Consider the following 21,769-nt stretch of genomic DNA (forward strand, 5'->3'; position numbering starts at 1 on the left):
GGCGCCTGCGCACTTTGCGTAGTCCGCCGCGCGCTTTGCGTACCGCCGCGCTCCCGGCGTGGCCGCTGCGCTCCCTGCGTAAGCCGCCGGGCGGCGCCGTTCCGTGCCGGGACCGGGGCGGGCGGTGGAGTCTCGCGGCTTCTCGCGAGGATGTGACGCGTGGCCACGTGACGCGGCGGTAACCGGGGGGCCCCCGCGCGGCGCGAGCGCGGCCGGAGCCGGCGAGGGGGAGGGGGAGGGGCGGGGCCGGGGCCGCACCGGGCCGGGGGTGAGGGGGGGGAGCGCGGGGCCGGGGCCGCACCGGGGCCGTACCGGGACCCCCCCGGAGCCCCGCAGCCGGGCCCGGCCCGTGCCGCACGTGGGGCCCGGGCCCGCCCGGTGTCCCGGAGCGCCTCTGGGCCGCGCCCATGCCCGGCGATTGGGCGGCCGAGGCCTCCGGTTCGATGCCGTCGCCGCCGGTAGCGGAGGAGGTGCCCGAGGCGGTGCTGGAGCAGTGGCGGCAGTACCACGAGAGCGAGCGGCAATGGGCGCTGCGCCGCCGCTTCATCCTCCGCCACCTCCGCGGGTACCCCGGGGCCGCCATCGACCAGCTGCTGGCGCTGTCCGTGCTCTGGGCCAACCACGTCTTCATGGGATGCAGGTCGGTGGGGCGGGGGGGGCCTGAGGGGATGGGGAGGGGGCCGAGGGGAAGGGAGGGGGTCCTGAGGTGTGGGGGGGGTCCCTGAGGTAATGAGGGGGGCTCTGAGGTGGAAGGAGGGGGCTGAGGTGAAGGGAGGGGGTCCTGAGGTAACGGGGGGGAGCTGTGAGGTGTGTGGGACTCCTGAGGTGGAGGCGGGGGTCCTGAGGTAACGGGGGGGGGGGCTGCTGAGGTAAAGGGGAAGGTTCTGAGGGGAAGGAGGGATATGAGGTGTTTGGGACCCCTGAGGTGGAGCTGGGGGGAGCCCTGAGGTAAACTTGGGGGTCCCTGAGGTGATGGGCCCCTGAGGTAAGGGGGAGCACTGAGGGGAGGGGGTCCCTGAGGCGATGGCTCCCTGAGGAGCCCCATGGCCGTGCCCTGGCTGTGACAGGCACCAGCCCTGCTGTCAGGCCCGTCCTGGCCCCCTGAGCACAGCCCCGGGGGCTTTGGAGAGGACCTGGGGCAGGGAGAGGACATGGGGAGCAGCAGAGGAGGAGCAGGGCACTAGGAAAGCGCAGATATATTTTGTGTTTTGGAAGTAGGTGTTGGTGTTGTGCTCCTGAGGGCTTTTGAAGCACGTGGCAGGGCGCCTTGTGGCTTAATTGAGAAGAAAGCGTCCCTGCAAGCGTAAAGCAGCCCTTACCACCCGCTTAGCGCCCAGTTTGGTGCTCTCTGAGAGGAACAGGCCCAGCAAGTGGAAGAGGTTTCCCACCTTCACCAGCATCGCTGCCGAGGTGCAGAAACAACCAGCCAGGCTCTGGGGTTGCCAGAAAGCTCACACATCCCGCCTGGCACTTCTGGTGCTGGGGCTGGTGTCCTGCTGGACACGAGGCAGGAGGGACAGTTCGTGACTGCAGTTAATTGTGCAGCGACAGGAGAGGGACCTGTGAGCACTGAAGGGCACAAAGCTTTACTTCTGTTAACGTTAATATCCCAGGGTCTTGTTGGGCAATGCATCGTCCACAGAGATCCAAGCTGACTTCTCTAAGTCTTCTCCTTTTACTCTGTGATCCAAGTACTAAACCATTCTGCTCCGTGAGCATTAAAGTTGACCTTCGTGTTAAAGTAGTTTCAAGTTCTAAAAACTTTAGATTATTCAGATTGAGGGTATCGTTTTCAGACATGGTTTGCTTGGTCTGTGTGTAAGTTTTTATGCTCTATTAGTGGAGGGCCTTCTTTGTGACGGTGCTTTTGGGAACAGCACTGCTGCAATGTGGACACAGGGAAGTGAAGGGCTATATGGCAAGACCTCAAAACATGAAAAATGACCCAAGTTACGCTTGTGAGTGCGCATGCTTTCCCTGATGAGCCTCTTTAGCAGCAGCTCTCAGGGGAGACACAAGCAATAGGTTTACGCACGCTGTGCAGAGTTGATATCAGTAAGGAGATTTCCCCAAAGCTTGTCATACACAAACCTGCATGCGATGCATGGGCCCAGCGAGCACAGTGCTGCCAGGGAGCAGGTGGGAGCTTTATGCAGAGCTGCTCTGTAAAGTGAATAACTTGAAGGCTGGGAGAGTTTTGTTGTTTTCTCTTTTAAATCTTTTTTTGTATGTGTGTGTGTGTTTTTTTTTTTATCGTTGGTCGCATGACAGCTGAAGACCACCTGCTTGTCAGAGTTAACACAAATCAGAGTCTTTGCTGATGAAACCTGAGGGAGTGTTCTGTTGGAGGATTGTCTGGAGGACGTCCAGAGGCCTTAGAAAATGTGGTCTGTAGGGAAGCAGTTAAATAACAGCGTGCATTTATCTTAGAGCTTGCTGGGGAAGGTGAATATGTTCTCGGATGTGTTAGAGGTAGCTGTACCATGGGGGAAATAACCCGTTATGCTGGGATCAGGACAGGGGGTAGCAAACTTAAACCAAAGCGGGCAGACTTCAGTTAGGCATCGGAGGCACGGCATTCCTCTGCCTCCATGTGCAGCCTGCACGAGGTGAGATTGCAGCAGCCAGGTTGGGTGAACACGTGCTGGGACAGGTCTGCTCTTTCTCTGGCAGAAATCTGAGCCCCGGTGCTTACAGCTGGTTCAGTGGTGGTGTCGCTGGCTGCTGTCTCTTGAAGATGAGCTGCTCATGGAGCAGGTGCACGGTTGCCTTTTCTCCTTTCTGAGCCCCAGCGCAAAGCTGTCTGAGTCTAGTTTTGTGCCATGTTTGTAAGCTTGCATCAGTTAGAAAGTGTTTGTTTTTTTTTTTAATGCTCAGCTTTAGCCTTGCAAATGGTTTGAAAATGTGACAGGTCTTAGAAGTAATGGGACACTCAGAGGGTCGGGGATGTCCAGCCGAGCAGGATGTTTCACAGTGCACGTCCTGCCTCCACGAAGCTGCAGCGGGGTGCGGGCTTTGCAGAGCTTGTGGCGGCCGCCTCGCCTCTTTCATGGCTCAGGGATTGAAAACTTTTCATGGACAGCTCCCAAGCTAAAACCGAGTACAGCTTTTTAGAGAGTGGCTGATAAAGGCAGAGGAGTGCCTTTGTCACCTGACAGCCGTGACTTCAGGATTGGTGACGTGCAGGCTGCGGCTGTTGACCTGGGCAGGAACCTCAGTGCTTGGCTCACTCACTGCCTGCTGAGACGCCACCACCTCCATCCCCCTCAGTGATCCTCGCAGCCTTGCCAAGTGCTGCATTTAGGCAGATAATGCATATATGTTAAAGTTTTAAACCCCCTGGGTTGGGTGGCTGCTCTGCTTGTTATTCACAGATGGGTTCACCAGGGACCAGGCAACTTGCTCGCAGCTCTCCTGCCCCAGCCTCGCTGTGCTGGTGTCAGGCTTTGGTCAGTGCTCAGGTCCTTTGCTAGTACTGGAACAGGGAGAGGGGCTCTGTAGGACCACGTTCAGTGTCTCAGACAGCTGTAGTTTTGTTTTTTTTTTTTCCACAATAAAAGGTCCTGCTTATCATGCAGGCTGTTTTTAAAAGACATGTTTTTATTCTGGCTGACCTGTCTGCCTGGGGTGAGTGCTGGGACCCTCACTGACACAAAGACTCGGGGTGATTTAGGCTCGGGAGCAGGTGCAGGAGGGCTCGGTTTGAGGCCGGGTGCCCCCGCGGGAGCAGTTGTAACGCGCTGTGCTGTTGGATCCACGCAGATACGGCTCGCAGGTGATGGAGAAGGTTCTCAAGATGGCCGAAGGCATCGACATCGGGGAGATGCGGACATTCGAGCTCGTCCCTTGCAGGAAGCTGAAGAGGCAGCTCTCTCCTCCCGACAGTGAGTACCTTGTCCCTGTCCCTACTCGGGTGTGCAGACAGTGGGGTGGGGTGGGCCCATAGCAAGCAGGAGAGGGACTGGGCTGGCTTCTGTTGGACTGCAGCCGTTTCCCTTCTTTGCCATGTCACAGGGTGTAATTCACGCAGAGGTCTCATTTTGCTTAGGGAATTTTTATTGAAATTGCCATATAATAGATTTTTGCTAATGATAGCGTTAGGGAGTTGGATCTGTCATTAACTAGCTCTGATTGTCCTTTGCTGTAGTGAGGGGTGGTGTTGTCACCTGAGACGGGGTTGTACGTGTGCGTGGAGGTGTGGGATTCAGCTTTCTGGGTTTGAGGGAGGGCCTGCCTAGAGCCTGGCTGTCAGGACTGGCCTGGAAGAGTCTTGGGTAGCTCAAGAGCTGCTGTGCTGCTGAGGGCCTTTAGATGCTGCTGCAGTGCAGAAATCCAAGTACCAAGCTGAACAAGAAACGTAAACCTTGCTGTAAGTCATCAGCACTGTGACAACCGAAGGACTGAACACATGTAAGAGCTTTGTCACCTCATTGGAGTGCCTGTTTTTGCTGCATGTGAAGTGCTTTTTTCAGCATCACTGAACTAGGTTACGATAAATGTGCTGTGGTAGCACGATGCCCAGGCAGCTGTTACCTGACCTGCATCACAGCTGCACGCGCTGGCACTGCATCAGGCAGCTTGTTCCAGGGTGCCGAGGTGGCCTTCTCCTCTGCTGAAATCACATCCACGTACCACTTCAGCGTGTGGGGGCTCAATCTTTTGCAGTAGATGCCTTGTGTAGCCGTCTTTTCGAGGTAGAGTCACAGAGTTATTGGCTGTTCTGGCATTTCTGCAGTAGCTGTGTGTACCAGGATGCTGTGCTTCATTCACATCTCTCTTCATGAAGAAATGAGGTCTGTCAGTAATGTGGATTCACTTCAGAAATGGTTCATTGAGCCATGCTGGGGGGCAGAGCAAGTGATTCAGACCTAAAATCCATGCAGCTAAATGTGTAGAGGTTTTTGTATGGTAGTAGTGGATCTGGGGATATCCCTGAAGTGACCTGCCCACGAATGAATGTTCTGTTTTGATCGGTTGCAAGCGTCTCCAGAAGGAAACCTTTTGGTTTGTGGCTAAGGGAGAATCCTGTGTTTGAACCCTGCATGCTCCTCCTGGAGATGGCTCTGTGAAGACGTTGTCTCCCTGTCACAGCACATATTTATTGATAATCTTGGAATTTTCTTCTATCCCGCAGGTCCAGAGCCGGACCAGGTTCCTGAGCCTCCCAAAAAGATGGCCCCAAGGTTCCGGGTGCGACCGCGTTTTGAACCCATCCACTTCGTGACCAGCGCAGAGAAAGACAAGAAGAAGGAGGATCCTCTGGATAACCAAATGCAGGAAGTGAACCAGGAGGCAAATACCAACAGTGTGGCACAGCCAGCTGCGAACTGTACAAATTCTCCCTTAAGGAACGCGCAGGAGGTGGATCCCCAGCTCTCCAGCACGGCTGGGTTTGGCTTTGCCAGCCAGCCAGCAGCAGCCAGTAAGGCTGTGAACAGTGTGGACACTACCACAAGTGGCGCGTTGCAGGTTTCTGTTTCTCCTTCAGCTGTCCAGTCTGCGTCAGAGACCTTCCCTCCGTCAGCTATAATGCAGAAGCAGAGCTTTATCGAGAAACTGTCAGCAGCTGTCTGGAAAAACCTTGCTAACCCAGATGCAAACACCGGGACTGAAAAAATTAACTATACGTATCTTCTGACGCGTTCAATTCAGGCCTGCAAGACAAATCCTGAATATATTTATGTTCCTCTGAAAGAAATCGCTCCTGCCGACCTCCCGAAGAGTAAGAAGCTCCTAACGGATGGCTTCGCCTGTGAAGTACGATGTCAGAACGTCTACCTGACCACCGGTTACGCCGGCAGCAAAAATGGGTCGCGGGACCGAGCCGCAGAGCTGGCAGTCAGGCTGCTGCAGAAGTCTGTAGAAGTCAGGGTCGTTCAGCGCAAGTTCAGACACACCTACCACGAAGACCTGGTGGTGTGCGAGGCAGGCGTGAACCGCACGGATTTCCCTCCGGCTCTCAAACCTCACGAGGAGTTTGTGGTGGCCAACAGGGACTGCGTCCCCATGCAGCCTGGTTCTGAGTCTGTGAAAAATACCCCCAACACCAGCAAACACTGGACTAGTTTTGTCCTCACGGAGAACGCTAGCGATTCGATAGGAATCCTTAACAATTCAGCCTCGTATAATAAAATGTCTGTTGAGTATAAATATGACTTAATGCCCAACCGCATGTGGCGCTGTCGAGTGTATCTACAAGATCACTGCCTAGCTGAGGGATTCGGTACCAAGAAGACCAGCAAGCACGCGGCAGCCGACGAGGCCTTGAAGATTTTGCAGAAGACACAATCAAATGTAACTGCCATCAAAGTGACGCAGGTTCAGAAAGTGGGCTGCTCCTCGCGGGGTTCCGGAAGGAAGAAGGACCTGAAGGACCTGGTGGTTTACGAGAACTCAGATAACCCGGTGTGCACGCTGAACGACACCGCGCAGTTCAACAAGATGACAGTAGAGTACGTCTTTGAAAGGATGACTGGCATGCGATGGAAGTGCAAGGTGCTGCTCGAAAACGAATTCATCGCGGAAGCAGTTGGAGTGAAGAAATCTGTCAAGCATGAGGCAGCAGAGGAAGCCGTGAAAATCCTCAAAAAGACTCAGCCGACTGTTGTTAATAACCTGAAGAAAGGCACAATTGAAGACGTCATCTCTAGAAACGAGATTCAGGGTCGGTCAGCAGAAGAGGCATTCAAGCAGAAGATCAAAGAAGACAACATTGGGAATCAAATTTTAAGAAAGATGGGCTGGACAGGTGGTGGCCTAGGGAAAGACGGTGAAGGAATCAGAGAGCCTATTTCAGTGAAGGAGCAGTTTAAAAGGGAAGGACTGGGGCTTGATGTGGAAAGGGTAAATAAAATCGCTAAAAGAGACATCGAACAGATCATTCGAAACTATGCACGCTCAGAAAGTCACGTTGACTTGACGTTCTCTACAGAACTGACGAACGACGAGCGGAAGCAGATACATCAGATTGCCCAAAAATACGGTCTTAAGAGTAAATCTCACGGGCAGGGCCACGACAGGTACTTGGTGGTAAGCAGAAAGCGGCGCAAGGAGGATCTCATAGACCAGCTGAAGCAAGAAGGCCAGGTTGGGCATTACGAGCTGATCATGCCTCAGGCAAACTGAGGTTAGGTGTCCGACTTCACTGGTGGGAGTAGCGATGAACTGAAACTTCCTAGACACCCGATGAAAGAAAGATGCTGCATTTTCTTGTTGCGGGATATGTTAACATTGAAATCTTTTACCTTGCTCATACAATTTCGGAAATGTTACTAGTCAATTAGGACTGACCGAGTTCTGTTCAAGTGTATTAGCACAGCCCCAAACCAGTAGTGCTATTACTGTATGTCTTTGATATTACTTGCTCCCTCACATTTTAATAGTTTTGTAATAGCAAAAACACACGTCCAACCAGAAGGAATTTGACACCATTTAAAATTATAGTTTCCTTATTCTTTTTGTCTGAGAAAGGAAAAGGAAAAAAAAAAAACTTTTTTTTTTTTTTTACAACAACAAAAATTAATGAAAAGCAAAGGAAATGCAGTTTGGAGGAATAAACCTGTATGTAAAGTTGGTATTAATGACAATAAAAATACAGCTTTATTTCTGGAAAAAAAAACAACCACAAGATTTGTCACGTGTTGTGTTGGGGAAAAAAAAAAGTGTGAAAACTGGATTTATTCTTGAGAAACATATCTATGGTACAGTCATATTTGTCTCTGCTGTGTATGTATGTAGAGGTGTCCTTAACCAGCTTACAGTTCTGTTCACAGGTTCCTACCTTGTGTCTCCCATACTGAAAGTCACTGAAAGCACCTTAGCCGTGAGTGTGTTGAACGTAGGTAATTCCAGTGGATTTTTACTTTGCAGCACTGCTTGACACATGTGCAAATGCCACGGTAATGTGTGAAATACAAACCGGGTGGTAAATGCAGAGCCCACGCGTCAGAGATGCTCATGGGGACTGTTGCATAACTTATTTTTTTACTTTGAATATAAGCTCTTTAATCCTGAGCAAAACCAATTCTGTGCCTAATCATTTCTCTGCTCGCTTAATTTAATGTACCTGTGCTTGTGTATGTTGAGGGCAGTTCTTGAGTAAACTGCGTGGTGCTGCTCAGAGGTGTGTGAGCGCAGCATCTCGCCGGGAGTGTGGAGCACTCCTCTCCTTGCCTGGGGAGCAGGCTGCAGCGCTGCACCACGCACGGAGCCTCCAGCCTCAGAGGAATGCCTGCTTTCATGCCTGGAGATGTGGAGGTCGGGGATTGACCTTGGAAAAGCCAAGTGTAAGATTTGCTCAGAGATGCTGTTCATTGTTTTTTTCTGTGACCAGTGGGGATGGCTGATGGTTCTGTAGCACAAATACAATCGTAATGAAGTATTTCTTCACCTGTTCGCCTGATGGTTTATGTCCCAGTTACAGCTTTTGGTTTCCTGCTTCCCGTATTTGCCTCTTCATCTCTTCGCATTGTCCTACATATTTTTTCCACCTCTTACACTGTTGTTTTTTTTTTTTAATACTCTTGGCACTGAGGAGAGGGTGACTGACCCCTGCTGATGAAACAGAAGAGCCAGGAGGTGACGTGCAGCTAGAGACATTTTCATCGTAGCAGTGTGAAAAGGAAGAGGTTGCCCTGGAAGAATTCCAGTTCCAGGTAAGCATCTCCTCCTGTCTTTAACTGGGTGGCTTCAGCTTCTGTTAGCTTGGGCTTCTGAAGTAAGATGCTGTTTTTGAAGAAAAATAATCTGGTAAAAAAAATCTGAAAGGGTCCTCTTTATTTGTGCACTGCTCCCTCTCCTTCTGAATTCTGCTCCCGGGGAGGCTGGGCTATAGCAGATGGCAGTGTAGGAGTGTGGAAGAAGCCTGGTACTTCCTGGGCAGATATTCCTGCAAGCAGGAGTGCGGCTCCCCCTCCCTAACTCAGTTATCAGCAGGTCTTAAAGCTTGGTGGCACCAGGCAGGGTGGTGAGAGCACCAGTGCGGTATTGGGGCTGAAAAATGTCTTTTTGCTGAGCAGTAGGGGGCAGAGGATAACTGTAATGGTACCGTAACAGTTATTGAGCAACACAGAGTCTGCAAGGTGTTGGTGGTGGTTTTATTCTCTCCTGGGTAGCACCCTGGGCTTTTAGGGCCCGAAGTCTTTGCCCAGTGGGGTAGTGCTGTGCGGGCCCTTTCTGTTGCCTTCCTGCTTGCTGCTGGACGTTTGGCCAGCTGGGCATCAGCTGTTGGCAGTGAAGAACTGCTGCCTGCTCCAGCTCCTGTTCGTGCAGCTTGCTGCAGCCAGCACTGCGTGGTTTAATGTTGAGTTAGTGGATGAAGGACTGGCATTGTAAAGGAGTAAAGGTGAGGTTCTTGCACCTCTGTGCTCATGTTTCTGGCTGCCTTAGAGTCTATGCTTTTATTTTAGTGACTAGCAAGACAAACACAAAAATGGAAGGACTGCTATGAGATCAGAATGACTTGGGCCATTCAGAAAAGCAGAATGAGCTACAGATGGTACTGAGGAAATGGCTATGAGCCTTCATATGCCTTTTGGTTGGCTTTGGGCTTTGCTGGCAGTGGGGCTGTTTTGCACTGGTGTAATTTGGTGTAACCAGATGCTCGTTCTTGACTGGCTTGGACTTGGGCAAGTTGTGCACAGGGAATGCTAAAGAAACTAATTGAGGCAGACTCACTGTGTCTGTAAGAGCCTATCGGGTCTAGTGCATGGAGTTGAATCCTCTCCCCTACCTCTCAAAGTTTTTTTTTTTTGTGGCAGATAAAGCTGCTGGTTCAAGGGTCCAGAAAAGCTACTGTCCTTTAGGAACAGTAGTAAGGATCGCTGAGTAGGACTTCAGTGGTGAAAAGCTGTGCTGTGTAAGACAAAAGGCCTTTTCCAGGGGAGAAGTGTTAGCACAGAAGCGTTGGCACAGGAGAAGAGGTGTAAAGCCTGGTATCTCTTGAAGAAGCTGGCAGCTTCTGTCTTACTGGTGGAGTTAAGGCACAGGAGCGGCTTGTGTTTTATGTCATTTTGAATCCTATTCTCTCCTAGACAGGCATGAAGCAGAAATATGATTCCCCTAACAATTAGTTATGGAAGGTTTTAAGTTGCTGTTAATAACTTATGGTAAGTTTGTTTTTGTGGGTTTTTGGTGTTGTTTTTTTAACAGCTTACTACTAATAGGAATGGAAGGGGCCTGAGCCTTCTGTGTTTTTCTTGATAGGATTTGTCTGTTTTTTCATTTCTCTGCTCGCTAGTTGATCCTGACCTGTCTTTCCTCCTTTGTTCTCCAGGCCTCCTTGCTGGAAGGGCTTATTTTATTTTCTTTGGAAGGTGAACATAGAGCTTGGCCTGAGCAGAACAGCTCCTGCCCAAAAGGTAAGCAAGTATTTTATAGTCTGGGTTGTAGAAGTCAACAGCCTTCTACCTGACACTTCCTATCATCCCAGGTAAAATAATCACAGTTGTACACCTCTTGCCTATTTATACAATAAGCATTAAGGTTACACTTTTATTTACAAGTTTTGAAAAATGTACAGTTTCTTACATGGGTTACTTGTGCAAAGTTATACTTCTCAACTAACAGACCAATGTGCACACAAAAGACACTGGAACAGTGGACAACACAACTGGAAGGTTTCATCCCACACTGCTGCTTAAGGTACTGTATCAAAATGTACTAACTTAGCCTTACAGAAAAGTGAGTCTGGACTTAGAACTGTTTTTTTCAGAGTTGAAAAAAATACTTTCATAAAATGGAAGGAAAACTAACTCAAGCATGCAGCAGTAGCTCACGTAAACCACACAATCAACAAAGAACAGGAACTGCAGAGACTACCCCATACTTTATTCAAACTTTCCACAAGGCAAAGTTGGATCCCAAAGAACTTATCTTTCTCAGATAAAGATGAGGGGAAGGAGAAAGACACTGAAAGAGTAACTCCACCTCTGAAACACTTCAGGCTTTACCTCTTCCTGAATTGGGAAAGTCTCTCAATCGGAATACCACAGCTCCACCTGCTTTTGTCCAGTAATGTCAGCAACAAGACTATAGAAACTTATTTAAGCAGTCTCTATAGGCATGTCCTTTAACACACTATTTAAAATAAAAAAACAGGGTTTGTTTCTCACCCTCAGCAAAGATGAAAGTACCACAACTGTAGTGATTTATGTATACCTGTACATAAATCCTGCATGGGAGGTGCAGAAGTGACTAGCATTCCATGGTCTTACTAATTGAATGGCAATTGGTTTAGCTGTTTGTTTTTTTTTTCATAAGTAAGGAGTTGATAAACCAATACAAATGGGAAACAAGGTTATTTCTTCACTCAGTACTTACAAATGCAGTGGGGTCTAAACCAATGGTAAATGACCAGCCTGGACAGATCAGCACTTTAGTAATATCAGTTAAAAAATGTGTATGTATATAAACATCCCTTTTATCAAGCTACACATAAGCATCACTGTGTATAACACAATTACAATTAAAAGCTTAGTGTACACTACAGAAATGCACAATACTGCCCTAAGACTGGAGAGGGACCACAGAAAATGAATTCAGCATCAGTAATTCTTTTGCAAGTAACCCAAGTACAGTACATTTGACTTCAAAGTGGGTGCTTTCTGATGTCCAAGGAGAAGAAGCTTCAGCAAGGGAGGGTGGCAACAGCACAACAGCTATTCTGCTTTCAAAGTAAATGCAGTGATGCTAGGAGGAAGAAGATGACTCAGACACTTCATGTATTTTCCTCATCACCAGAGTGTTCATTTGCATCATCCTGGGTCAACAATCACGCCAACTCTGTTCTACTATTGCAGAAACCCGTTTTTCATATTCCCGCTTATTCTCTTGGTATAGCTGAGCTGCCTGGCTGTTTGCTGGACTGTTAGGATTTGGCTCATCCAATAGAGACTGTACAAAAAGAAAAAGACTCTTAGACACATGACAGCACGTAGGGTTTCAGCAACATATTCATTAAGCTATCCGTAGTTCTAGTAGGAGCACAGAAGTTCAGCTAGCTGTAGGTGAGATACATTGCATTATTCCAGTTGGACATTATTATAAGCTCTTTCTTTACAATGCAGCAGTACCCGAGCAGTGGAATCACTGGATGTACCCCTGCAGTGACCACTGTGTGCCAGTAAATCTAGAATTTACACGTGGTAAGCATTCATACTTTAACAAACATCAACACGTAGCTGCTGTACTGGCTATCAGGAACCAAAACACTTTTCCTGAGCTTTTTATTTTTTTATTGTCTAAGCATCCTAATTTCATTCTGCCTTTTCATGCAGCATTCTTTTACCTGTATGGATGTTAAGATGGAGGAGACATCGTAAGTAGGACTCCAACGATTCTGAAGAATATCCAGACATATACTACCATCTGCATAGACTAGAAAAGGTTCAAGAAGAATGGCTTAAAACAGAAGTTGTACAGCTACTCAATTTTTCTTAGTATTGCCTGATCCTAAAAAATCTAGGTACTGACAAACAGTACAGAAACCAGTAGTGTTTGAGACTTAAATCGACCAGACAAGCCTGCATGTAGGAAGAGATGAAGCTTGTCACTGGCAGCTGCCTCAAACCCTGCTCATTCTTCAATAGCAAGCTTCTCTGTGACACTGCAACCACCGCTACAGAAAGGATGAAAACCATGAAGAGATTTAAGGCAAAGAATTTATGTAACTCACATGGGAACCAAATCAAGACCACTTCTTTGAAGAGCAATTTACAGAAGAGGTTCCTCTGGAAAGTACCTACAGCAGTCAGTGCCTGGTCACCTCTCATGACAGCTTCTAAAGAACCTTCCCTTGGTGCACTTAGACCACACATGCTTAACTTGCTACATTTGAAAGTTTCAGGTACTTCTTCATGAAGCTAGTATTTGTTCAGAGACAAGGAACCAACCTTCTAATTACCAAGGGAGGGGCTTAATTAAGTGATCTTACTATTACCGGATTACTGGCTATGGTTGGAAACTAGTACTGCATCTCAAGGTATAGCATGCATACAGGCAGCCATTTCTGGAAAAATAAGTGGTACCAGACAACTGCATTCAGGTCATTTTGATATGCGTGCAGTATGTATAGACAAAAGTTGAAGGCACCTGCTATTTAGGTACAAAGTATTCTGTTGGATTTAACAGATGGTTGAGAGAACAGACTCAAAAATACTGTGCTGTGTCACCTGAAAGCACAGAGACTGCTCTTACTGCACCCTTAGTCTCAAGCCTGAGCTCTGCTCACACACACAGCCCTCATCAAAACCCCACAGAACCACACTGGAATGGTGCTCGCTTATTAAGTAGTCCCTTTCTACAGCACTTAGAGAAAGCTGTAATTAAAATATGTAGATATTGTGTAAGTACTTACCATTTGGATGGAACATTTTAGAGACAAATCTAACAGTAGGTGGTTTGTTAGGATATTCCTCTGTGAATTCTATTGTAAGTTTGAAAGTTCCTGCAGGTGAAAGAGAGACAGGTAACCTTTAGTCAGAATGAATTTACACAAGGGATGAACAAGTACCATTCCTCCGTAAGCACACACCAATACAACTGTAATTGTACATATATGCTGGACGAAAATTACAGCTTGCTCAGTCCTACAGTGCTTCTTCTCTCTGCAAAGAGTTCCTCCCTAACTTACTGCTAAAAAGGGCTTAAATTTCAAGGAAATATATGTATTTTTTAAATCAACGACTGCTCCCATCATGAGATCATTTTGTAAAAAAGCAGTATTGCAAGCAACATTCATGTTGGAAATTTTAAAAACCACAATCTGATCATCTACTTCGTGTTCAACCGTCGCCTTTTGAGCACGGTTCATTAAGAGGGGTCAGAAAACTGTATAATTAAGTCCCAATCCAACTGATCTAACAGCCTGCATCAATGTAAGTTGTTTTAGCCCTTCTCCTCAGGCTACACTAATCAAAAAATCAGAAGTCTGTCAACTAACCTGCCTGGCTGTGGCATCAAGGGAGCAGGCACTGCTAGCGAGTCCCATCGGTAACCAGGGCCCTCCACCCTTCCCGTACCATCATGTCAGACCACCCAAGCCTGGCTATGTTGTGTGAGAAATACCTGGGGCATCCCTGTACCACCGCATAGCTCTCCTGCAGGAGGAATGCACCTTACAGGAACAGCTATAACACACTGCCACAGCAGATCTACCACTTCTTTTTTCTCCCCCTTAAAGATTTCAACCTCTTTTCCTTTTTTCCCCAATCAGTAAGGGTCTGTAGTATTTCCCAGGGGCTCCTTCCTTTGTAAGGACAAAAACCACAGCATTGAGTTACAAGAAATGAAGGTCACTGCTTTGACATTCCCGTTTGCATATGAAGACAGAGTACAGATGCTTCAGAGCTTTCTGTACAGCAGTGGAAAGTCTCTGTCCTAAAAATAAGTTTTTGCATGTTTGTTTTTTATTAGCAGCCTACCAACATGGGAGCACAGGGATAGCAGCATACAATCTCCCTGTAAAACAACTAGAACAGCAGTTTTCTGAACAGCAGAAGTCCTAAGTAAGTGCGAGTCTGCAGTGGGGCTTTATAGTTTTAGTCCTGCTCATCCAGAGGCAAAGAAGCAGATTTGAGATCAGCTTCAGCTGATCAGCTTTGAAATCAAACCCTGGAAAGACTGCAACAACTTCGCTAGCTGCAAACATCTTCCCAGGACTACCTGTCCTTCCCAACACAGTGACAGTCCCAGGCAATGCGAGCACTTTAGATTCAAGTACTGGGAGAACTCCCAGCGCTCTCCATCCCAGCTCCAGCTCTCAGTAGCCTCTTTATGCGCTACTAAAGCAGGCACTTCTGTGGGAGAGTGACTAAGCAAGCAGTAGGCTGGAGAAAACCATCAGATAATAGAGTTCAACAAGCACACTCCAGAAAATGTTATTTTAGAACACTGACTGAAGTGGGAGCAGAGGGGACAGATCAGATAGCCAAAGAAGAGTATTGAGGGCAGCCTGCTCTCGGAATCCATTTAAAGCTACTAAAAGAAAGGGAAGCCACCTGTCCCAGCAGGGGCACGACAGCATTACTTTTACACAAACCTGAGCTAGACAGCTTCCAGCTGGCACATTTCCCCACTCAGATTCTCAAGGCAAGACCCAGAGAAGCAGTGGCTCTGTAGAAGAGCCCCCATGTCATGCACTGAAATCCACATTCCTTAGGTGAGGAACAAGCCATATGGAGGGCCAACGGGCTGCTGTCTGTTCTAGCTGCCTGCCTGATGGCAGAGAGGCAGGGCACTACGTTAGCTGTTACTGAACTCTCCTCTCAAGCCAGGAACCCCGCACTAACCACAACATCATAATTCAGTTTCAGAGGAACAGGACTGAAGGACTGGGGAAACCTGGGCTTCCATCAGTGGCAGCATTACCACATTACATGCCACAAGCACAGAGATACTGGGAAACACGGTGAAGGGTAGGATAAACGTCCCTGAGGTCCTACTGTAGACACCTGCAATTGAATCCTCTTAAACCAGAAGATGGAAGGTAGGCTGCTGATCTAAATTAGTAGTTGCTCCAAGGCCGAGTCAGCCTGCACACCAAGATGTGAAAACACCCTCTGAAGTCTGGGGGTGGAGGGAACGGAGGGCTGTTGGCAGCATTCTTCCGCACAGCAAGCAAGCAGATGTGCTCGAGCCTAGGGATTTCAGTTCAGACAAAGCTACAAAGCCTCAGAAGCTGACAGTGGAGAAGGGCCTCACCACAGTGAGAATGAAGAACTGTAATTCCCACACTGTTGAGATTATTACACCTCCAGTACAACTAAATCTTTTCACAATCTACTTTCACAAGAATTAAGGTATCTGAAGTCCAACAGTGTCACTGGGGACTGACAGAGACTGAACACGAGAACACGGAGTGACTTCTGAAGAACACTGCCTGGCAAGAGGCTTCCCAAGAAGGGTTACGGAACCCCAGCAGGGGTCTGAACAAAGAACAGCTCAATGCTGTTAGATGAAAGGTTCCTTGGTTTCACCTACATTAAGCTTAACCAGATCCAAACTGTGCTGCCATGAGTCCTGTCACCGGAGGGGAAAGCACAGCACCGGCACCCCTAGCCCCGTATCTCCAGGCTGCACTCAGCCCGTGGTTATCTGGCACGATGTAAGGTATGTCCCAGCGAGACAGAGATAAGCATACCCCACAACACAATGCATCATCTGTTTTCCTGAGCGTGCACTGTGAAAAACACACACTCTGCTACAAAGAGAGCAATCCATCACGCACCAGGACTGTGTAATTAGATCAACCAAAGCAGGAGGACAGCAGAGGCAGACTCAAGCAGTCGTTTGAACTTCAGGCTGCTGCGAGCACAAGGTGCCCCAAGTATTCAAGATAAAGGCACAACAGTGCCACAAAGGAAAGCACAGACACAATCAAAACGTCAGGGGTCTCTGAAGCAGTCTCCAGCTACATGGAAATATATGGAAAACAGCCCTCACAGCACCTGTTAACCTCACACTGCGCCAGAAGAGCCTGAACACGGAAACAACCTGCATTTCACCACGCTGCAAGGAGAGGGCTTCCTGCCTCCAAAGAGCAGAGCACCGAAAGCCTAGGCAGCTCCGGCAACCCTTCACTGAAGTTTAAAGGAGCCCTTAATCCCAAGTTTTTGAGATAATAAAATACATTTATTTGATCTACCTATTCTACAGTCAGTGTTACAGAATATTCAAGTTCCAAACATTAGTCTTCTAGCAGAGCTACTCTGCCAAATTCCTTAACTAATCCCTTGAAAAAAAAGTAACTGCCTGAAGTGTTTAAAATACACAAAAACTTCACAGAAAACATCTGGCATTTGCAGGCATACCTACAGGTGCTACCTCCAAGGATAAACAGAGACAAAGTAGTTAGCCAAGACCAACGTAACAGTTACGGAGTTTTTCTTATACTTTTGCCATGAGTCACTGAGATCTAGGATTAATTATAGCCTGCACTGAAAGTATCTTAAAAAATGCATCACTGATTTCAGTTGGACGGCATTTCATGTCTAACAAGTTTTCACAGAGCTGTTGAAGGATTCACCATAACCCCAAACAGGCACTAGCTGGACACAGCTGTGCTACAAGGACCCATTTAGCCAGCTTTAGAAGTTAAGAAGCCCTTTTAATCTTCAACCCCAAACGACACCCGTTGTAGTGCAGTGAAGTAGATGTCAAGAACAAAAAAGAATTCTGCTCTGGACTTCCTCAAACATCCGACCTGTTTCCTTAAGCAGCTGACTCACATGGGGATTTGTGAAGCACTTTCGGTATCAGAAAAACAAAAACAAAAATGGAATTCAAATAACTTGGAATGACAGCACTTCTGCCCCAGGTTTGACATCGCTCCAAACAGCAGGATCCCCAAAAACACCAGCTGGGACTCAACAGAAACCTTAATAAGGCTAAGTTAGACCCCAGATCCCCATGTTTAGCAATCAGAAACAAGCCCTGATGTGTTTTTTTTGCGTGTTTCTGTAATCCAGCCTAGCGACAGACCTCACCCCTCCTCAGGTCAAGGAAGAAAGCCGGGTTTGGTGGGCGCTGGGTACGGGGGCATGCAGGCGGCCACCTGCCCTCATCCCTCCCGTGCCCCCCGGCCACCACCTGTTGCCGAGCCCCCCCCCCAGCCCCGGGGCAGGACGCAGCCCCCCGGGGCAGCACGGAGCCCCCCGGCCTCACTCACCGTCCTCGAAGGGGGTCCCCTCGGGCCTGCGGGAGGGAAGCAGAGCACAGCGTTACCGCGGGCGGACCGGCCCCGGGGGGGAGGGAGGGGGGGGGAGCCCCGCCGCCGCCCCCGGCCCCACTCACCCGAAGATGACGGCGTTCCACACCATGATGTTGTTCTCGGAAGGGGCCCCGCTGACGCCGGCCGGGGGGTCCTCCTGCAGCCTGCGGGCACAGCCGGGCCTCAGCGCCGGGTCCGCGCCCCCCCCCCCCCCCCCACCCCCCGCTGTCCCCTCAGAGCCGCCCCCGTCCCCTCCGCTCCCCCCCGCTCCTCCCCCGCCCCTACGCACTCGGCGTAGCCCCGGCAGGTAGCCGCCCGCCGCTGCGCAAACGGCGTAACCCGCAGGCGGGCGGCGCGGCCCGGCGCTACGCAATCTGCGGAGCGCGCCCTGCCCCGCCGCCATGTTGCGCTGCCCCCTCCTCCGCCGCCGGCCGGGCGCGGCGCCCCTCGGCCTCCACAACCCCCCCCCCCCCTCCCCTTCCCCGCGCCGCCGCCGCCGCCCCCGCTACCTCTTGAAGTCCCGCATGAGGCGCCGACGGGCCGGGGTAGACATGGCGGCCGCCCCTTACGAATCGCTCATACACGGCCGCGGGCAGCGCGGGGCGCCCAGCAGCGGGAGGCTCGGGCTGAGGCGGCGGCGGCCGGGAACGATCGCGGCCGCTACCACTGCGGGGGGGAAAACGGGGGGGGAGGGGGGCGCTGAGCGTGGGCTGCGCCGAGCGCTGCGCTGCCGCCGGGCGCTCCCGGCACGTACCAAGCGCCGCGGGGGGGGGGGCGGGGGGGAGAGAGAGAGAGGGGGAGGAGCCGGATGCTGCGGGGGCGCCGCGCGGTGGCCACGCCCCCCCCGTGAGGTGACCCCGCCCCCCCTCTCGCTGAGGCGGCCCCGCCCCCGGCGCCATGCCGAAGGTGGTGTCCCGCTCCGTGGTGTGCTCCGACACCCGCGACCGCGAGGAGTACGACGATGGCGAGAAACCGCTGCACGTCTACTACTGCCTGTGCGGGCAGATGGTGCTCGTGCTGGGTGAGCGGGGGGGGCGGGCAGGGGGCGGGCGGGGAGCCCCCTAACGACCCCCCCTGACGGCTCGGTGCCGCAGACTGCCAGCTGGAGAAGCTGCCCATGAGGCCGCGGGACCGCGCCCGGGTGATGGACGCCGCCAAACACGCGCACAAGTTCTGCAACGCCGAGGAGGAGGAGAGCGTCTTCCTGCGCAGGTGGGGGGCCGGGGGCCGGGGGGCTGCCGGGGGGCTGCGGGGCGCCCCGCCAGCCGCTCAGCCCCCTCTGTGCCCCCAGGCCCGAAGGCATAGAGCGGCAGTTCAGGAAGAAGTGCGGCAAGTACGAGATTCTTCACCCTTACAGTACTCCTCAACCCTTAATTTTTGCTCCTGCGTGGCGGTGGCTTCCCCTTAGCGTTTTTCACACTGCTAGGTAGCTATAGGTAGGTAGTATATAGGTAGGTAGTATAGCTGTACTAGGTAGTATAGGAGGCCAGAACGCGCGTTTTCTCGCACACAGATGTGTTTCTGTTCCAGGTGTGGACTGCTGCTCTTCTATCAACACCAGCAGAAGAACGCTCCGGTGACGTTCATCGTTGATGGTGCTGTGGTCAAATTTGGGCAGGGCTTTGGGAAAACAAACATCTATACGCAGAAGCAAGAACCTCCCAAAAAGGTAACCTGCTTTAGAGCAGTAAAAAGGCTGTCTGGGCTTTTCAAAGAGGTGTGAGTAAAATCAAATAACAGGGGAGGAAAGAAAAAAAAGAGGAAGAGAAGGACCTGTAAACAGTGACTCAGTTGTGCATCTTCTCCCTGTCTGTTTGCCTTAAGTTCATGATGCAAGAGGTCGCTGGAGCTTGGAGTCCTAGCACTAAAAAGCAAAACAAATTTGGCAGTCTGGACATTGCCTTGTTTTGGGGCTCAGTTACCAGAAAGTTTCCATTTGTAAATAGATGAGGCTGGTAATCTGAATGGTGATTCTCAAAATCTGGCTAATCCACTGCGTGTCAGTGAGTTTGCCTCTGATGATGACAGCTCTAAGCTCAGAAATCGTTGGGGATACTTCTGTGCCAAATACAGAGTTCAGGAAATCTTTATGACTTGTATGAGCAGTCTTAAAAGCTTTGGAGGAGAAACAGCCCCTAGTGGCACAACTCTTCCCGGGTTTAACAAAATACTTCGCTTCTTACCTAGGTGATGATGACCAAACGGACCAAAGACATGGGCAAGTTCAGTTCTGTCACGGTCTCCACAATTGATGAAGAGGAGGAAGAGATCGAAGCAGTGAGTTTTCTCTGCCCTTGGTGGCAGTCCTATGGGCTGGGCAGTTGTCCCAGCTGGCCACTGATCAGAGCCGCCGGTCATCTCACCGCTGGGATGAGATGTTGATGCTTTAGGGTTTGCTGTTGCAATGGGGCGCTCTGTGTGTTGCAGAGGGAGATTGCAGATTCCTACGCGCAGAACGCAAAAGTGATCGAGAAACAGCTGGAGCGGAAGGGAATGAGCAAAAGAAGGCTACAGGAGTTGGTGAGTGCTTCGTACAGAGTTGAACACAAGTCTCTGAGATCTGTTAGCTTTGCACACAAGCTATCTGGCTGGTCAGACTATGAGTGTAGAGACTGTATGGCACAGTCATGTGTAACAAGTAGCTTTGGGAGGACCATTTTTCCTTTACAGGTTGTGTAGAGATATTTTTTACCCCTCTTGAACGTAAAATCGTATGCAATTACCTACAGAGCTAACTGAAGAGCAGACAGCAGAGATTTTGCAGGGAGACCTCCCATGGCCTGTTAGACAAGGAGCATGGAAGCAGGGCACCATGCTGAAGCTTTGTCACTCAGGGCACCCTTAATGCTGTGCTCTCAAGCCTGCTCGACAGAGCAGGTCTCTGCCACGAGGTATCAGGGCAAACTAACGCGGTAGTGGAGGACGTGCCAGCTCAGCTGCTGCCTTCTTCAAGAGTGCCTTGAAGAATTAACAGCAAGAACGTTACAGCTGATCTTACCTGCTGTAATGGGATAGTGGGAGGTGGGAGGGGGGGGAGAAAAACATGCAGCATCCACCTTAGGATAGAAGGTGTGAAATTGTGTTGTGTGCAGTTACTTTGGGGCTTTTTATAACTTGAAAGGTGGTGCTCCCTTCTGGTACCACAGGGGAGGAGAGGCAGAAAAAGGCTTGAACTACTCTGGCTTCTGTATGAGAGGCTTGCAGTGGTCAGATAAGAAGGGCAGACTTCACTGGAGCATTGAAAGGAAACGTTTCCAGACATTATTTAATTGTGTCATTTTTCTTCAGGCTGAGCTGGAAGCCAAGAAAGCGAAGATGAAAGGAACTCTGATTGATAACCAGTTCAAATAAAGCACTCTACGTCTGCTCTGTATTTGGAGACAGGTGAAAACTACCAGGAACTTCAGCGGGTTTGTTCCCAAAGACCTTGTTCAAGAGCAGTGTGCTGCAGCCAGCTTGGAGGATGAGTACCCCTCTGGTGTAGGCGATGCTCTCCTGCCAATTTTATTAACTCAAATAGCACTGGGGACTTTGCTGAAACTGCTTTTCTGCACAATGGCAAGCAGTTCCAGCCAGAATATTTAGTTTTCAGAAAATCTTTGCTCGATGCCTTTGTGAGTTCAGTGCACCTTTACATATCTTTTTTATTTTGAGAATTTTCAAATGTGTAAGACACCCATAAATGTACTGGAAGGTAGGACAATTGTACAACAAAGAGATCATTACAAAAGTAAGCTATGTTCTTGTTGTTCATTTGGGTATTTTTAAAATGTGTTCAAAACCTGCAGCATCCTCAGAGAGGTGCTATTTCAACACAGGTTAGAATGACTCTGATGCAAGGTTTGGGGATCAGGCTGCTTCTCACCCTGAGCAGCAGAGAGGCTGTCACAGGCAGTCAGCGCAAGCTTGGCTGGAGGTCTTAGTCCCTGGTGAACATTGGAAAGCTGCAGTTGTACAGAATTACACTGCCCATTATGAGAACATGAAGTCAACCCTATTTTAAGCTACTGAAAACAAAACCTGCCTGGTATTACACCACTAACGAGTACAAATATATAGCTG

The 21,769-nt window shown here is 49.9% G+C and overlaps 3 protein-coding genes across 4 annotated transcripts; 2 read left to right on the top strand and 1 right to left on the bottom strand.

Moving 5' to 3' along the window:
* The first annotated feature begins 198 nt into the window (after window positions 1-198).
* On the top strand, window positions 199-7,621 carry NKRF (NFKB repressing factor). Its single transcript, XM_027465251.3, has 3 exons — window positions 199-640; window positions 3,763-3,884; window positions 5,135-7,621. The coding sequence occupies exons 1-3, from the start codon at window positions 408-410 to the stop codon at window positions 7,123-7,125; spliced, it is 2,346 nt and encodes a 781-aa protein (XP_027321052.1). The 5' UTR covers window positions 199-407; the 3' UTR covers window positions 7,126-7,621.
* Window positions 7,622-10,477: 2,856 nt separating this feature from the next.
* On the bottom strand, window positions 10,478-18,427 carry UBE2A (ubiquitin conjugating enzyme E2 A). Its single transcript, XM_027465262.3, has 6 exons — window positions 18,217-18,427; window positions 17,791-17,871; window positions 17,666-17,691; window positions 13,355-13,444; window positions 12,287-12,375; window positions 10,478-11,892 (listed from the first exon to the last, which is right to left on the bottom strand). Exons 1-6 carry the CDS (start codon window positions 18,258-18,260, stop codon window positions 11,764-11,766), a joined length of 459 nt encoding a protein of 152 aa, XP_027321063.1. The 5' UTR covers window positions 18,261-18,427; the 3' UTR covers window positions 10,478-11,763.
* A 129-nt stretch (window positions 18,428-18,556) lies between these two features.
* STEEP1 (STING1 ER exit protein 1) lies at window positions 18,557-21,441 on the top strand. 2 transcript variants are annotated; one of them, XM_027465260.3, is made up of 7 exons: window positions 18,559-18,728; window positions 18,802-18,919; window positions 18,999-19,040; window positions 19,238-19,376; window positions 19,895-19,984; window positions 20,135-20,227; window positions 20,996-21,441. In XM_027465260.3, the coding sequence occupies exons 1-7, from the start codon at window positions 18,605-18,607 to the stop codon at window positions 21,056-21,058; spliced, it is 669 nt and encodes a 222-aa protein (XP_027321061.1). In that variant the 5' UTR covers window positions 18,559-18,604; the 3' UTR covers window positions 21,059-21,441. The 2 variants fall into 2 exon arrangements, with proteins under 2 accessions (XP_027321062.1, XP_027321061.1); XM_027465261.3 differs by lacking the exon at window positions 18,999-19,040 and having other exon boundaries at window positions 18,557-18,728.
* Window positions 21,442-21,769: the final 328 nt, after the last annotated feature.

This window comes from Anas platyrhynchos, chromosome 10 (genome assembly GCF_047663525.1).
Source record: "Anas platyrhynchos isolate ZD024472 breed Pekin duck chromosome 10, IASCAAS_PekinDuck_T2T, whole genome shotgun sequence".
Taxonomy (NCBI): Eukaryota; Metazoa; Chordata; class Aves; order Anseriformes; family Anatidae; genus Anas; species Anas platyrhynchos.

What these genes read in the sequence shown, in the direction of transcription:
- UBE2A (XM_027465262.3), bottom strand. Translation starts at nt 18,260, where the DNA reads ATGTCTACCCCGGCCCGTCGGCGCCTCATGCGGGACTTCAAGAG. An exon ending in CTCATGCGGGACTTCAAGAG is followed by an intron (nt 17,872 to 18,216) that starts GTAGCGGGGGCG and finishes CTGTGCCCGCAG; the next exon opens with GCTGCAGGAGGACCCCCCGG. An exon ending in TAAAATGTTCCATCCAAATG is followed by an intron (nt 12,376 to 13,354) that starts GTAAGTACTTAC and finishes AACCTTTTCTAG; the next exon opens with TCTATGCAGATGGTAGTATA.
- NKRF (XM_027465251.3), top strand. Translation starts at nt 408, where the DNA reads ATGCCCGGCGATTGGGCGGCCGAGGCCTCCGGTTCGATGCCGTCGCCG. An exon ending in CACGTCTTCATGGGATGCAG is followed by an intron (nt 641 to 3,762) that starts GTCGGTGGGGCG and finishes GGATCCACGCAG; the next exon opens with ATACGGCTCGCAGGTGATGG. An exon ending in GCAGCTCTCTCCTCCCGACA is followed by an intron (nt 3,885 to 5,134) that starts GTGAGTACCTTG and finishes TCTATCCCGCAG; the next exon opens with GTCCAGAGCCGGACCAGGTT.
- STEEP1 (XM_027465260.3), top strand. Translation starts at nt 18,605, where the DNA reads ATGCCGAAGGTGGTGTCCCGCTCCGTGGTGTGCTCCGACACCCGCGAC. An exon ending in GAGAGCGTCTTCCTGCGCAG is followed by an intron (nt 18,920 to 18,998) that starts GTGGGGGGCCGG and finishes CTGTGCCCCCAG; the next exon opens with GCCCGAAGGCATAGAGCGGC. An exon ending in TTCAGGAAGAAGTGCGGCAA is followed by an intron (nt 19,041 to 19,237) that starts GTACGAGATTCT and finishes TTTCTGTTCCAG; the next exon opens with GTGTGGACTGCTGCTCTTCT.